The 16178-nt window shown below is 40.7% G+C and overlaps 3 protein-coding genes across 7 annotated transcripts; 1 reads left to right on the top strand and 2 right to left on the bottom strand.

Moving 5' to 3' along the window:
- Positions 1–40: 40 nt before the first annotated feature.
- Positions 41–15001, top strand: LOC135339571 (uncharacterized). Of its 3 annotated transcripts, XM_064535711.1 has the most exons (9): positions 41–221; positions 364–651; positions 840–1263; positions 1328–1372; positions 1429–1479; positions 1533–1580; positions 1653–1790; positions 1866–1957; positions 14888–15001. In XM_064535711.1, the coding sequence occupies exons 1-9, from the start codon at positions 84–86 to the stop codon at positions 14999–15001; spliced, it is 1338 nt and encodes a 445-aa protein (XP_064391781.1). In that variant the 5' UTR covers positions 41–83. The 3 variants fall into 3 exon arrangements, with proteins under 3 accessions (XP_064391781.1, XP_064391782.1, XP_064391783.1); XM_064535712.1 differs by lacking the exon at positions 1328–1372; XM_064535713.1 differs by lacking the exon at positions 14888–15001 and having other exon boundaries at positions 42–221; positions 1866–2104.
- Positions 4425–13806, bottom strand: LOC135339550 (two pore channel protein 1-like). 3 transcript variants are annotated; one of them, XM_064535686.1, is made up of 25 exons: positions 13525–13806; positions 13381–13430; positions 12917–13138; positions 11675–11788; positions 11178–11308; positions 11018–11106; positions 10919–10950; positions 10798–10856; positions 10653–10752; positions 9828–9901; positions 9000–9103; positions 7863–8305; positions 7749–7818; positions 7265–7315; positions 7148–7204; positions 7013–7081; positions 6836–6908; positions 6513–6776; positions 6356–6462; positions 6092–6138; positions 5966–6043; positions 5704–5821; positions 5191–5345; positions 4994–5062; positions 4425–4829 (listed from the first exon to the last, which is right to left on the bottom strand). In XM_064535686.1, exons 1-25 carry the CDS (start codon positions 13685–13687, stop codon positions 4668–4670), a joined length of 2901 nt encoding a protein of 966 aa, XP_064391756.1. In that variant the 5' UTR covers positions 13688–13806; the 3' UTR covers positions 4425–4667. The 3 variants fall into 3 exon arrangements, with proteins under 3 accessions (XP_064391756.1, XP_064391757.1, XP_064391758.1); XM_064535687.1 differs by having other exon boundaries at positions 7749–7806; XM_064535688.1 differs by lacking the exons at positions 11675–11788; positions 12917–13138; positions 13381–13430; positions 13525–13806 and adding an exon at positions 11371–11471.
- On the bottom strand, positions 14958–16026 carry LOC135339598 (mediator of RNA polymerase II transcription subunit 21-like). Its single transcript, XM_064535748.1, has 4 exons — positions 15869–16026; positions 15716–15815; positions 15275–15451; positions 14958–15145 (listed from the first exon to the last, which is right to left on the bottom strand). The coding sequence occupies exons 1-4, from the start codon at positions 15908–15910 to the stop codon at positions 15069–15071; spliced, it is 396 nt and encodes a 131-aa protein (XP_064391818.1). The 5' UTR covers positions 15911–16026; the 3' UTR covers positions 14958–15068.
- Between the last annotated feature and the right edge of the window lie 152 nt (positions 16027–16178).

Below are 16178 nucleotides of genomic sequence, written 5' to 3'. Positions count from 1 at the left end.
CAGCACATATGCAAAAATGGTTGTGTTTCAATTTGCATGGTGAATACCCTACTAAAGGGAGTAGCTCAGAATAAACATGTGAAATGATATGGTGCCAATTGAAGCAACAGAAGTTAAACTATACATGTATCTATATCAGTACATGCATCATACTGGAGCAATTAAGAGGACTAAAGCTAATGGAGTCTTTATTGACAAGCTATATTGTATTGCTGTTCACAGTAAGTTGTTGTTGTTGCAATGAAGCCTAACAGCTTTCTGGGTTAGAGCTACAGTCAATACGTACATGTACATTCACACAAAATTGCAATCTTCTATGATATTTATAAAAAATAATTTTTATGAATTCAATAATTTATGCAGGCAGTGTTTGTGAACGCTCAGTATACAGTTGTCGTGCAAATTGGTGATATAGCAGTGTCCACTCCGACCAATCAATTAGCTGACGGGAGCTGCTGTGTCAGTTCCCAGTCTCCTCCGCAGTGCACCAGCTGTCCGAACCTGCATCTACAACTCTGTGCTCGTATTGACACTCATGACACCAGCGATACTGACATCAGTAACTGTTCAGTGGGATCAGTCGGGATTGGTATTGACTCGATCAGTGGCAGTGTTACAGTGACTTTTGGCAGACAGGACACCATTTACACGGTTAGTTCTTAGCTATACTTTGGAATATGATTTGGGTTGATGCTGGCTGTCGTGTAGCTGGTGTATATATATTGCTTGACCTGCGTAAGAAGACGTAGATCAAATTGTTCTATAGATAAATATCATCCCTGCAACAATTAATGTATTAATTGTAGTTTGTTAGAGAAGCTTAACTCATGCACTTTTAGGGAGCTTTTCAGATGTTATTTCGAGTGTCCAGAAATATAAACAGTACTCATGGAGTTATCGTAGACGGTGGACTGGTGAGAATTGAACAGCAACTAGTGGCCGATCAGTCATCTGGAGTGCTGCAACAGATTCAACTAACTGGCGCTAATGGACTAGCCACATTTCCCCTGAGGCTGTTGGTGGCCTGTCCTGACATGATGACTTGTACGACTGACACCTCCTGTCGTCCTAGAGATGATCTGTTCGGTCACTACATGTGTGGGAATAGAGGGCAGTTGGTGTGCCTACCTGGCTTCCAAGATCCAGCCTCTGACTGCACTCTGCCTGACGACATCTCACAAACTACTACTACATCTACTATGTCAGTAACTACTACTGCAGCTGCAACGAGGAGAGAAGTATCTACAGATTCTATAAACACAGGTATTGTATAGAGAGTGCATGTAATACAGTATTAATTCCATCTCCATAACTACTACATATACAGCTACAACGAGGGGTGCTGACATATCTACAGATTGTGTGCACACAGGTATTGTATAGAGAGTGCATGTATTAATTCCATCTCCATAACTACTATACATACAGCTACAACGAGGGGTGCTGACATATCTACAGAGTCTGTGCACACACTGACAGGTAATAAAGTGTAATACAGTATATTCAATTTCACTAACTATGTATACTTACAGCTATTACAAGGGATGACGTGTATACTGTGATAAGTTTTGTACCCACAGGTATATTGTATTGTCTTAACATTTGACTGTGTACTAGATCTGCCCCCCTCCCCTTCTGTAAATATTATGTAGAATTTCCCCAAGACGACAGTACGTTCTCAACTGGACTTGGAGTAGGTGTTGCTATTGGATTCACAGCGGCACTCATACTGGCTACCTTTGGTTGCGTAATTGTTTGGCTATTACGTAGAAAGTGTCGAAACCAATCAGGTAAATACACACTCACTTTACTAAACTTTACTATATAAACAAGCTAAACTGTTATGCTTACTCATGTTATTCTAGGTCGAATAGCAGCAACACAGCCGGTGTATGAGCTACCCTCTACGCAAGAGCGTAACACAAACAATATAAGGACACACCCCAATCCTGGGTACGGAGTTCATCACCTCGAGGAGATACAGAGTAGCACAGGGGACTATGACTACATTTAAGAGTCTGAGCAATTATATTCATAGATTGCATATTGAAACATTGAGTGCATGACTTATTTGTAAGAAAATAATGTTCTACTGTCTTCTTAATGCCTAGCTGAAAGTCAGTGATCTCCTTCAGTGGATCCCTCACTTTTAGAACAGCAGTTCTGCAATTAAGAAACACATAATGCACTTGTCAAAGTAATGCCCCACCTCCCCCTACCGGGGATAAGTGGGGATTAGTTGGGGATTAGACTTGAAGTTGCTCCCCTACCCAGGGGAATTAGACAGATCACCTGATGCATGCATTGGGTCAAAGGTCAATTAAAGATCACATGATGTGTGCCACACTCTTCCTTCCAACACATGCTGAGTACAGTGAGAGCAAAATTTACAGTTTATTGATCCTGAGCATGCATCTCTGCCTTCTTGACTTCACTAGCTCTATAGGAGTATAGCTGTCAATATTTATATAGTAATTCTGATACTTCAAATAATCTGTTTATCTTCTCGCTAGAGTGTGATACAGGTCTAATCCCCACATAACCCCCATGTTGTACTAGGGGCTACCAGGGGATTAGACCAAATAACATGCCCAAAGGTAGGGGTATTAGATCAGGTGACTGGTCTAATCCCCACCTATCCCCGTGCTTGCATGTATAAGAGAAGCCGGTAAAAAACTCCAGTTTCTCTGCACTGTATTTGTTCTCTGTCTCCAGTTGATGAAGACTCCGTTTGCTGATTGGTTGGCTCGAGAACATTGTCTGGGTTTGGAGGAGATAGTAGACCTCACTTTTGGTTCTCCTGCTGCCAGCCTGACACTCAATAATAATGCAAACACACTACTATATGTTGTTGTCGACTGTTCACCAGTATACGCACAACTATATATAGATTCAAAGTTTGCTGCAAGATGTTGGATCTCACGTGGCTACTCCGATAAACAATTACAAAAAAGGTATTTTGTAGCCTCTAAAATTCTGTCATCTATACACTTTTAGCTCTGACAGATTTCAATGAGAGACGCAATCAAGCTGGAGACGTTGATCAATGCAATGGACGACCATATTCCTGAACTCAAGAACTTCATCTTACCCCAAACATACACCCACTCACTCACATATACTCAACATCCGCCACCCACACACATGCAGTCGGGAGAAAAAAGCAGTGCCCATACATAGCTAGAAGTGTAGGCGAGCAGAAAAAATTGAACAAGAACTAGTGGCCGATCAGTCATCTGGAGTGCTGCAACAGATTCAGCTAACTGGCGCTAATGGACTAGCCACATTTCCCCTGAGGCTGTTGGTGACCTATCCTGACATAATGACTTGTACGACTGACACCTCCTGTCGTGCCAGAGATGATCTGTTTGGTCACTGCACGTGTGGGAATAGAGAGGGCCGGGGTGGTGTGCCTGCCTGGTTTCCAAGACCCAGCCTCGGACTGCACTCTGCCTGAGGACATCTCACCACACACAGATATTGTAGAGTAATGCAGTTATTCATCTCACTGTAATAGCTATAATTATATAGCTATACTATGTATACGAGGGGTGACATATAAAAACATGCAGGTCAAAAATTGTGTGAAGTGTATACTGCAGTATTAATTTGATTGTGTACTACTATCTACATGTAAACCAATATACATTCTCAGCTGGTTTTGGACTCGGACTTGGATTAGGTGTTACTATTGGATTTACAGCGGCACTCATACTGGCTGCCTTTGGTTGCGTAATTGTTTGGCTATTACGTAGAAAGTGTTGAAATCAATCAGGTAAATACACACGCACCTTAATCAAGCTAAAACTGTTTATGGTTATATACTGCACAACTCATGTTATTATAAGGTAGAATGACAGCAACTTAGCCGATACACGAGCTACCCTCTATGCAAGAGCGCAACACAAACAATAAAAGTGGAGAGATAAAGACACACCCCAACCTCGGTTACGGAGTTCACCACTTCAAGGAGATAAGCATAGGGGACTATGAATACATTTAAGAGTCAAAACAACATAAATAAATGACTATAATTATATACACGCATTATAGTTTTGTAAGAAAATAATGTCTATTTCTCTGAGATTCAATGCCTAGATGAAAGTCTCATGCAGTGATCTCTTTCAGATTTACAGCAGTTCTGCAATTAAATTGAATTGATTTGGAGATAAAATCTTTTTTGTATAAAATATTATGTATGTAAGGTAAGTTAACAATTGAGTTCCCAGCTATAATTATAATTATAGGTTTCCCCTTAATTAAGTCACTCATGTGCCCACAATGACAATCAATAACTTCTAGGTAAATATATTGATCACATTTTCCATGCCAGGGAGAATTGGTTGTCAAGGCTATACCTTTGTTGACATACTTTCTACTTCTCTCTCTCCCTCCAAGCTCTCCCAGTGGCTACTATTCACAAGTTCATTGAACAACATCTCTTTCACTATAATTATATAGCAGTTACAGGTTCTACCTTCATATGGCCTTGTGTACAACCATGGCATGCACAACAATAACAATAAAAACTGTTAACTAGTTAACTAAACATATGAACACAGCTACTGAAAGAAAGCCATGCAGTTGTTGCGTGGTATACCCAAAGAAGAGAATATATAAGTATCTGTAACACCTTAAAAAGTAACAGTTAAAAAACTAGTTGTCCTTCATTCCACAATATAAAGTAGACAATACTTCACAATATTGCGTAGACACTTGAAAAGGTATTTCAAGTTGGTTTTCCATTCCTCTGCCTTCGTCTTCGCCTTCACCTCCGCCTCCGCCTCTTTCTTTGCTTTTACCTCCTCCTTCTCATCATTGATCCATTGCTGCAGGTGGTGTATGTATGCATATGGGTGCATGTGGAAAATGAGTATATATAATTATGGTGGTACTGTACAATGTAAACAGACAATTTACCTTACAAGGACTGGTATATAGTTTTTAGTGTCTGTATCATAAGGTGCGTACATGTGTATTAATTCACACTCACCGCTAGATCATCCCTGTGCATGAACAAGTGCAAATCTTTGCGTCCAGTGCAGGCCAAGTTATGGATATCCTGCATAAACACGCAGTAACACTCAATCATTATCCTATTTTTAAAGGTGGTTGTATAAGTAATGAGGGTAGTGGAAATACAGTACCTCACATGCAGTGTACTGTCTCAGATAGACAAATGTGACCCACCGTTAGACTGTCCAGGTTCACTCTCCTCCAATGTCTGATCCACTTGTTGAGGGAGCTCACACCTTCAGTTTGATCGCTGTGCATCACCTCGTAGCGCAGCTTGTCAATGTCCGCCTTGATCAGCTTGATATTGGCCACTTTCTTATCTTCATTTTCTGTGTATGTAGTGTATTGCAAGTAAGGTTTGGCTAGTACAAGTATTTTATCTAAACTTGAAATCTATAGCAGACGCCTATTTTTCTTATAAACTAAAGATGCAGGCTCCTAAGTTAGCCATCTATCAACAAAATGTATGCAAGTTTGGTTAGCCCTTGGTTCTTTAACGCTTTTGGCCCTAAAACAAAATATGGTCTGAGCACACCAAGTGATATAGAGCTTCAGAATCTGTGACATTCCAAATGTATGTAAAACGTTGCTAACATCTATAGAATCTGATCATTAATTTGGAGTTACTGGTACTTAAAGCAAAGGCTTTACACTGTATACTGTACATTCTACACAGAGCATGATTACTGTGGCAGGTGCAGGGCTTGTAAGGATGCTTGAGGCACTGTTTTCTGAAGTTTTCTCTGGCCTCGATTTTTAACATAAATGCATCCACAATGAATGTGAGGACCACTTGGAGCACCACCTACACACAGGACATAAGCACAGGGAGGTACATACAGTTCAATGCAAACCATTTTTGGATGGTTCAATTTCAATGAGAAATTGCTAGTTTTCTGTGTTAGTTAAATTACACAACAGGTACAGATCTCAATGTATATATAGTTACCAGAGTGAAGAGGTAGAAACTCATGAAGTAGATTCGTACCAACCAATCATTGAGGAAGAAGGTGGAGGCAAAGCCCTCCTGTAGTGATCACATGACTACTACTGGGGGGAGGGGGGTATCACTTACCATGATAATGTACCAGTTGTTGATCACCATGAGCACAAACAGAGTCACTGCAGAGGCATGAGGTTGTAAGAATAAAAACAGGTATGCTACATAGCAGCTATGTGTGGTATAGCTTAATTAATTGTGCCTACACTATACCAACATAGAGAGACCAATATAATCATACTTAACACTGATGCTATTCATATATACACCTTCTAAATAATTCTAGAAGACTTCTTCAAGCCAATTAGAGTATATAAAATAAACCGCCCACACACTTACCATAGCTCCTGAAGATATTGTCAAAGTTGAGGACGTAGTATACTTTCGCTGTGAAGGTTGAGTTGTTCCCGCTATAGTACTCACCCACGCCGTACATGCTCTCGTTGCTATGGAAAAAACGCACTAATAAGGAAAGTTTCCTCCCATCCAAACTTACCAGCAACCTTCAAAAACTGCCTCGCTGAAAAACTCCATTCCAATTATGGCAAAAGCGTAATAAACAATGAGTAGAAGAAGTCCCACACTAATGAGTCGTTGACTGAGCGAGTAGAGGATTTTGCTGATGCCATGGTAACGGCGTTTCAGATGAAGGAGCCGAATAAATTTGACAGGACGGAAAACGGCCAGTACAGAGTGAGCGGGGCTAACAGCCTCCAGGATCAGCAGCACAAAGCTCGTCAAGATGACCAGAAAGTCCACTCTGAGAGGGTGTGGATAAAGAGAGGGTGGATATTATTTTACAATGGTAATTTAACATACATGTTTCGTGGCTTCCTGAAGTAGTTGTACGGGCCCATTCCAAATATCTTTAGAATAATCTCCAGAACATAAACTGCAATACAATGGAATTTAAACCATAGCACAATGTCACAATCAAAATGTTGTGTAGCAGAAAATGCATTTAAGATGATATTAATAATTATTGTGAGGACTCACTGCAAACAAAGCCGAGGGAGACAGCCACCACTTTGTTTAAAACGCAGAAACGATTGCTAATGTCTGTCTCTGTAGTGCATATCACATGACTATATCACTGATACAACAACTGTATGACCATTATAAGTAACTTACCATCAATGTAGAGAGTATAGGCAACCAGAAAGATGAGGTTAGCCATCACTACTGTATCTGCACAGAGGGGATAACTAATTGTTTACTATAATCAGAGGGGAGGAGGTGTACACTTACTGATCGCATACTTGAAAAACCACTTGTTATTCTCGACCATATCGTACACAACTTTGTGTGTGTGTGTGTGTGTGTGTAAAAAAAATTTTTTTACATTAATTTTGTTCAGAAAGTACTTCAAAATCATTGGGTACATGTAGTAGTCATAAGAATATAGATAAGCAAAATATAACCCACATTACAACGTTAGTTTCTTTTATTTTGGAGGCTTTTTCTGTCTCTTTTTGTAGATTATTTGTATCATGGCAATTATTTTAGGCTCATGTGATTCCCATATCGGTATCATCTTATGTTAGGCGTTTTCAGTGTGGCTTGTAGCTACATGTACAATCAGCGTAAGATCTAAGCTTGGTTCTGACAATGTGGATTTTCTATATGCTAGTGTGTGTGTTCTGTGTGTGTGTGTGTGTGTGTGTGTGTGTGTGTGTGTGTGTGTGTGTGTGGGTGTGTGTGTGCGTGTGCGTGGCTCTATCATTCTACTTACAATTTGCAGGGGTTTTGATGACAGGGTGACAGTGCTCAAACCAAGTTAGCTCCTCCTTCTTCGAGGATACCTGTCACCATGTAACGATCGAGTTATAGAATCAAAACAACATACCTGCTTCCACTTAAGGTTTATGACTTCATAGAAGCCATAGAACTGCTCCAGACTGAGGTCCTTGACCCCCTCGTCATTACTGGGAGAGGTACCCCCTTCGTCATTACTAGGAGAGGTACCCCCTTTGTCATCACTGGGAGAGGTACCCCCTTCGTCATTACTAGGAGAGATACCCCCTTCGTCATTACTAGGAGAGGTACCCCCTTCGTCATTACTGGGAGAGGTACCCCCTTCGTCATTACTGGGAGAGGTACCCCCTTCGTCATTACTAGGAGAGGTACCCCCTTTATCATCACTGGGAGAGGTGCCCCCTTCGTCATTACGAGGAGAGGTACCCCCTTCGTCATCACTGGGAGAGGTACCCCCTTCGTCATTACTAGGAGAGGTATCTCCTTCATCGTACATATGTAGGGCCTTGAATATACACATGACCTTCCACTCAGCTGTGTGGGGCCGGGATAGGGTTACTATTGTAAATATTACGTAGTTATATATAATAACTGGTCTAATTCACTTTTCTTTTTTTAGTTTTTCTTAGAAAAAGCTAAAATTGTTTCAGCAAGCAAAAAAATCATTTTTAGATTAATCTTGATACTCTGAGAAACACATATGCAAAGTACATGCCTTGCACTTTGCCCTAACTACTGGGTACAAAGAATGTAAGGCAGTGCATAAAGTACAACTACATATATTATATACCCATTACCGCAACGCTCTTTGGAGGATAAACTGGACCATAACTGATGATGGTTAGGCAGTCCCTCTAATTAATTAATTGGATAATAATTAGGCATTTATATTGCTCCACTAATTAAGTACTTGGGGGTAAAGACGTGACCTAGCCACCAGTCTCATAGCCTCGGCTCAGTCATGTTGTAATGACAGAGAAGATTATAGAAACCAAGGGAGGATTGGGCAAATGGGTGGGGTTTTACTCAGATAGTTAGCCAGTATAGCAAAGCAGAGATCTCGGCACGAGGTAGTGAGCTAACTGCACATGAACATATAAACTGGGCGAGGTCTTAAACATCCATGTAAGGTTGTTATACATGTAAGGTTGAATTGCATAAAAATAATAGTGTTGTCAGTCTGTAAAATGTATTGCATGCATAAAATCATGCAGCTAGTTATACTCACGTATACGTGGTCTATACTTATGCATGAAGAGTAGGAAGTCATGGAACTTGATACCATCAGGGGGGGAGGTGGCCAGGACATCGTAGGCATGACGAAGAGCATTCCTATATGATAGAGTATAAATTAAAGTAGGATGTGTATATGCAGTGGCGGATCCAGGGGGAGATCCCAGGGTGCCACGGATCCCCCCTTTCAGTCTAAGCTATTGTGGCTTTACTACAGCTCCAGCTAGCAGTTTTGTAGCTATTGTAATTTGATTCAATGATGTACCTGTTGTTCTGATGCATCAACTGCCAAAGGAGTGTTCAGGTTAGCTAGTTGACTGTTCGTGGCTAGGCTAGTTAGCTCTACGCAAGTCTATTATGGGACTTCCCCTGGCTGAGTATGGGATTTTCCCTAGTCACGTGTGACCAGAAGTGGGCGTAACCCTAAAAAATTTCGCGCTGCGCGCTCGTACTTTGGAACCCCCTTTTCATTTTTCCTGGATCCGCCACTGATATGGTAGAAACATAGCTAGTACATATCATGCATGATGGTGCGTAATAAACATCAAAGGAAAACCATAAAATACTACACGGTGTACAAATCCGGATTATCCCCTGGCCAGCAGGGGTCTATCCACATGCATCTATCCATGCATACAAGGTGTATGCAGCAGAAAAGGCTAGAACCTAACCATAAAACCACTTGATCATAGCTTTGATCAGTCATAATTATTCACATAATTATGTAGAGTATTTTCATAGTAGTATACAGTTCAATATTAGGCCCGAGAGATTTTAAAATTCAAAATTGAATCACTGTACAGTATAACTCTGTTACATATACCTCTTGTGCAAAAACAGTTTTCTGAACTTTTTCTTGTTAGCTTCACCGAAGCTGCTGTAGACCATGGCAAGCAGCTGTCAAAAATACGACATCATAAAAAATAGCAACATGAGCGTGCGATTAACTAGATAATTCCATACTACAAAACAAGCTTGTCCCATTCACATTCCACTATTGAGACACGAATAGAATTATTACTGCACCGGCTTTTACCGCAATTGTATAAGCTAGTACACGGCTATAGATCGTACCAAGGGCTTATCGACCACTGTATAGGCAGGCCGGAGAGAGTAAGCAACTTAAGTAAAATTCATGCGAAAGGCCCAGTATGCTGTCAAACTTTGCACGTGGGTGGCAGTTTAAAAATAGCAACGTACAGTAAACATGTTAAGTCTGAAAATAGACTGGTAGCGCTATGTATGGTATGCTTACATCAGCGATTGCTTTCGGGACCCAATCATCCATTTTTATGTGATATACCTTAAGGTGACTAAAATTTACAGGTAGTATTTTCTGCAATGAGTTGCATGCCGCCTCTCGCAGTCAATGAGCCCCATGGTCATATATATAGATGTAGTTTTTTTCCCATGCACCTAAACCTAAACTTTTCCCTTGCAAGAAATGTTAACTTATTTGTACTAATCTGCCTTTATAACAGTCACCCTGGGCAACTAGACCAACATGCAGTGGCTGTAAAAAGAAGCAGCCTGCTAATACAGGTCCAAACACATGCTATGGAGACTTTGTTTGACTTTTGTATAGAACACCACAATACATTCTAACTTCACTGTATAATGATCACACGTCTTACAAAGCTTTACTGACCACATTGGAGATGAAGTAGACCATGACGATAATGTAGAGGATAAAGAACAGAGCGGAGGCTGGTTGTCGAATGTATGCCTCTAACCAGATATCCGGGTGGCTATAGGAAGAGAGGTAATATGAAGTGTAGTATTTGTGGACTCACTTTGAAGTGGTTGAACCGATGAAGAAGCTGACCAGAGTTCTCTTGAAGCTCGCAAAGTACTGAGGAGAGAAAGAGGGCAATTATACACACACACACAGAGGAAGACAGATGGAGATCTTACCGTAACGTCCAGCTCAGCAAAGATAAGAAAGCCTGTATGTGTGTGAGTGTGTGTGTGTGTTAGTTAAACACTGGCTTAGCGTGTGACTGAGGGACTGACCTAGTAGAGAGAAGACCACTAGAGATAGGATGAGGAGAAGTATCACGTCCAAGATGGGCCGAATACATTGGAATATCTGGCGCAGGACTCTGTGTGTGTGGGTGGTGTATGTATGTGGAGGTGGTGGTGATGTGAATGAGGGGGTGGAGTGCAGACATACCTTCGGACTCCGTGCATGAGGTAAGTGTCCACTAGAAAGATTGGTCTCAGTGCTCGGGTGATCCGGAAGTGATTTTGTTGTCGTACCAGCACTACTATGGCCTCCACACTCATCACCACCAGCACAACAAGCTACACCAACAGGGGGCAATGGTAATAGTAATATGGAGTACAGGATGTATTTTGTAACTTGCAGGGAGCTCTTTATCATAGGTGCAATTATAAATCTCGATTATCTAGTTATCCAAAACATCAATTATCCAACTTGGCAATTTCATCTAAAAATGGGCGTGTCCCTTAATGCATAATTAACAGCTGTTACCATGGACACAGGTATGTTTATTGTATACACATGTGCAGATGCCCACATGCACTAAATTTGCACTGCTGGTTATCAATTAAGTGGGTGGATCAAGGCGTAATTTATCCATTTGATTATCAGGTACATTTCAGTTACAACAGAAACAAAATGTTCGAGGCTTTAATTTTTCAACTTACAATGAGTATAGTTCTTTTGTGAGTGAAGAAGTTCTTTGGCTTTAACCAGACGAGTCTGAGCAACATGTCCAGCCAGAGGAGGAACAGCAGTAAGATCTCCAGCAGAGCGTGTACCTATACAAAAATAGAGTAGTCGTTACATAATAAGGTGTTTTGATTAATTAATAATATGTATTACTAAAATATTTTGGGAGTGAAAAAAACCTTTGCAAATGAGCTAAATCAGCAGAAAATCTGACCATTGCTCTGGCAAGGATCATGTGTTATTACCAGTACTAGTCTTATTCTATTTTTGCAAATTAAGTGATCAACGCTTGCAAGAGCACATGTGCTTGCAAAACATTCTAATACAGTATCCAGATCTGCGTACAGCTTAAAATTGACTTGTATGTACGTATAATTATTCTCTTGGAAGCTGTGTAAACGAGTGGTGCAAGCTGCACTATGCTAATGCCTCTCACCATGTTTTGCTTTCGCTCAAAAAGTATTTATATAACTGCAATTGTTGACACAACTTGATGAATGATCTTTGAATAGAGTATTATTAATCACTTATCTAGTATCATTGTGTAGTGTTTTATTGCTTACCAAGCCCTAAAGAAAAAGAAGTAAATTGATTCTGCCAGGATCTGGGGTTCAAAATGGATTCTCCAGGTCCTCAAGAAAAAAGAAGTATATTGATTCTGCCAGAATGATCTACAGGAATAAGGGATGTGTTTGCAAAGAGGTCAAGTTCACAAATGGCTACTACAGTATAGCTATATAGCTTTACAGCTCTTTTCTGACTCTTATAGCTAACAAAAAGCTAGCGCTTTAGTGCAAGGCTAACTATAAGTTGAATAGAAACTTTGTGCAAACAGATGATGCTACGAAAGATTTTGAAGAGACTGCAACAGCCTTCACTGTAAATAAAACTAGCCATAACTGGAGAACAAAGCTTTAGTTTGAAAATCCATAAATCAATATTCAAGAGAACGTGGCTAGAAGCCTATAGAAGCTGTTAGTTTTCGTCGTATTGCAATCGTTGAGCAGTCACAGCTGGAACAGACACACACACAGTACAATCAGCTTTACCGTATCCCTCGTGCGGCTATGCCTCGAGACATAATAATTCTAAATATTGTTTGCATTTTGAAGTTGTTGCATTTACGTTTTCAAGTAGGCTTTTTCGACTACATATGCGTATAAAATAAATACAGTGTAGAACAGCCGTTTAGCACAAACCTAGCCCCCCCCACTCACCACAACAATGGCAACGAGGGTGCCCTGAGGCAAGTTAGCCTCTTCCCCCAGATAGGGGTGCTCCATGAGTGCTAGGAACAGTAGTACAGTACACACACCGAGGTTGAACACATGGTACACTGTGCAGTGGAGGACCTGGTACGCACGCGTGGACCATGTGCCCCGAGGGTGCTGGTAGAATTTATCGTTGTCTTCACCCTCTCTCACGTACACGGCTGCATCCTGTGGTGTGGGTGTACGTGTGGGTGTATGTGTGCATGTGGTGTGGGTGACTATCATAGTTCCTAAGTAAACCAACAGTAATATGGTTGCTCAAAGCCGATTTGAATTACAGCAACAATGAGTATTTAATCTTTGAACAGCCCTACATGAGTTTCAATTTTCAATCAGAAAGGGGTTTATTTTATAAGATCTCTCTGGCCAACCCCCCCCCCCTACTCCCTACACTATGACTGGCAGCTCACCTTGTGTTGTTGTTTTTTTATATCCTTCTCGTCCAAAACAACATCATTATCTATAAACGTTATGATAATAATTCACCGATTTAAATACCTCTCCCTGCATGACCCTCTACGTACCTGGGGTGGAGGGTCAAGTGAAAGACTTACCCTGAGGTAGAATCGTCCCGTACTCCCCTCCATTAATAGCATATGCGCTCAACAATGGAGCCTTTTCTTTAGAATTGTCACTCTCGTCCTTGGGGGGTAGTTTGTGATCTGCTGATAACTCCAACTCTTCTACCTCATTATACTGGGAACCTGACATAGCCATGGCTCCAGCTTGCAATAGTTTGAAGGGTGTCTCGTCGAGTATTCATTACTTGTGCATGTGAAATCCACTGCATCATGGATCACCAAGGCAAAAGCAGTATTCATTTTCTATGAATTATATAGTCTGTATATAGACCCTCCCCCCTAGATATTAAAATGCAGATCTGAATAGGGGGAGGGTCTCAGGTGGAGAATCAGGAATGTGCTCTCTTTCACAATAGAACTGTGTATGCAAGAGCTGCAAGCTAGCTCCAGGAGACTGCTAGAGTTCAGCCATAGAGTCACCATTGGGTAGACACCAACCAGGTGGGTCTGATAGATCTTAACTTTGCTTCAGTAAGTTTTCTGCCCATTGTTTGTGCTTGTACTTGTAGATCTAGACTCTGCCACTAAGCACAAATTATGCAGAATGGTTTGTGTTTCAATTTATCTACAAAAGGAAGTAAATTGATATTGGTGCCAATGAACCAACAGAAGTGTATGATTATATATACTGGAAGAGCTATAGTAGGACTAAAGCTATAATGGAGTCTTTATTGAGTGCAAGTATCATATTGCTGCTTGCAGTAAGTTGTTGTTGCAATTAATTCAATAAAGTCTAACAGCTTTCTGGTGTAGTAGTAAATGCATACAAACATTTTCTATTGTATAAATTCACTCTATGCAGGCAGTGAATGCTCTGCAATTGTTACATTCTCGACTTTGACGATATTATAGCAATGCCCACTCCAACCAATCGATTAGCTGACAGGAGCTGCTGTCTCAGTTTCAAGTTTCCTCCGCTGTGCACCAGCTGTCCAAATCTGCATACCGTATAGCGCGAAATTTTCGAGGCACTTATATTTCGTGGATTGGCCTCTAAAAGCCATTTCGTTGCACAATGTTCGCGGAATGACTGCTTACCGGAAGCCACGCCTTTAAATATTTGCATGATAGCAGGTAATTCTTATTAACGAACACTTTTCGTGGACTTAATTTTTGTGTAGAATTCCAACCCACGAAATCCGCGAAAATTAAGCCCCTCGAAAATTTCGCGCTATACGGTATAAAATTACGTTCCCGTGACGACAGACACAACATTACTGTAGAGTGATATACTGACAGTTGTATAGGGGAAATACTGAGTTCCTATAATGTTGTAGTAGGTTAAATAGCAGCAACACAGCCGGTATATGAGCTACCCTCTACACAAGAGCGTAACACAAACAATATAAGGACACACCCCAACCCCGGTTATGGAGTTCATCACCTCGAGGAGATACAGATAAGCACAGGGGACTATATGACTACATTTAAGAGTCAGAACAATAATTAATTCGTTCATAAAATGTATATTGAAACATTGCATGAACTATATAGTTTTGTAAGAAAATAATGTTCTATTATCTCTGAGAATCAATGCCTAGCTGAAAGTCAGTGATCTCCTTCAGTGCATCCCTCACTTTAGACAACAGCAGTTCTGCAATAATATACTATAATTATACAGATAACTGAAGCTATAACCAATTAACATTTGAAGAGACACAGTTCACAGCTAGGTTTCCCCTCAATTAAGACTATATAAATACTAAGTCATGTGACCACCCACCTCCCTCCTCTACGGCTCTAGCCAGTTTCTCTGCACTCTGTTTATTCTCTGTCTCCAGTTGATGAAGAGACTCCATTTGCCGCTCCTGTGTGTACTGGTGACTGGGCAGGGAGTCAATGAGCACATCTATGTCCTGCACAGTGCGCGAGATGAGCCCAGAGAATAGCACACAGTTCTCTATAGGAGAGGAAAAAAAACATTGCAAGTTCTATTAATTTTACTAATGAAAGGATTGACATGTACATTGTATAGCGATGCATGAAAGAAATACACAGCTATAATAGGAAGGCTATGTTTATACACAGGGACTGAATCAAATTGTTTAAATTGAGATGTTAGGTTTACTGTAATGACTAGAACCTATGCGTTAATTTATGTATCATAGGCGGCTCGAAGCGTTTTTTCTTTTCCAGACCCACAAAATAATAATATGATAGCTACCTTCTTGTCCGGTTTTCTTCTGGTCAGAGGTCCCACTGCTCTGCTCAGCATTGCCAGTGTCTTGCAGGATGCCAATGCTGTTACAAAAGTTGTCTGATAGCTGTGTAGAGTTACTGTAATTATAAGGTACAGGGATACATTTCATTAGCTTACCTGATTTACTGCATCTTGTAGCTGTGTCAATCGATCCGCCATCTTTATTTAGCCACACCTCTCTTTTTGTTGTTTTTGTACAGAGGAGGTACGACATAGGTTGACCTTTTGCTAATGAGTTACTCCCGTATTGCATTCCTGCAGCATGACAGGATGTCACGCCCACATGATATTTGTGTTGACTCAGCAGGTATTTTATGCACCGTCAGCGCTATTTTACTGTTCTTTGTGTTTATCTCTTCTGGAGTCTCTCCAAGAGGCATTTTCTACTAGTTTATCAATCTTAGTATCTACTATAAGTGTTACATTA

This window comes from Halichondria panicea, chromosome 8 (genome assembly GCF_963675165.1).
Source record: "Halichondria panicea chromosome 8, odHalPani1.1, whole genome shotgun sequence".
In the NCBI taxonomy this organism is placed as follows: domain Eukaryota; kingdom Metazoa; phylum Porifera; class Demospongiae; order Suberitida; family Halichondriidae; genus Halichondria; species Halichondria panicea.
Note: the sequence above shows the minus strand (reverse complement) of the source record. Positions and strands in the feature narration are given on the sequence as shown.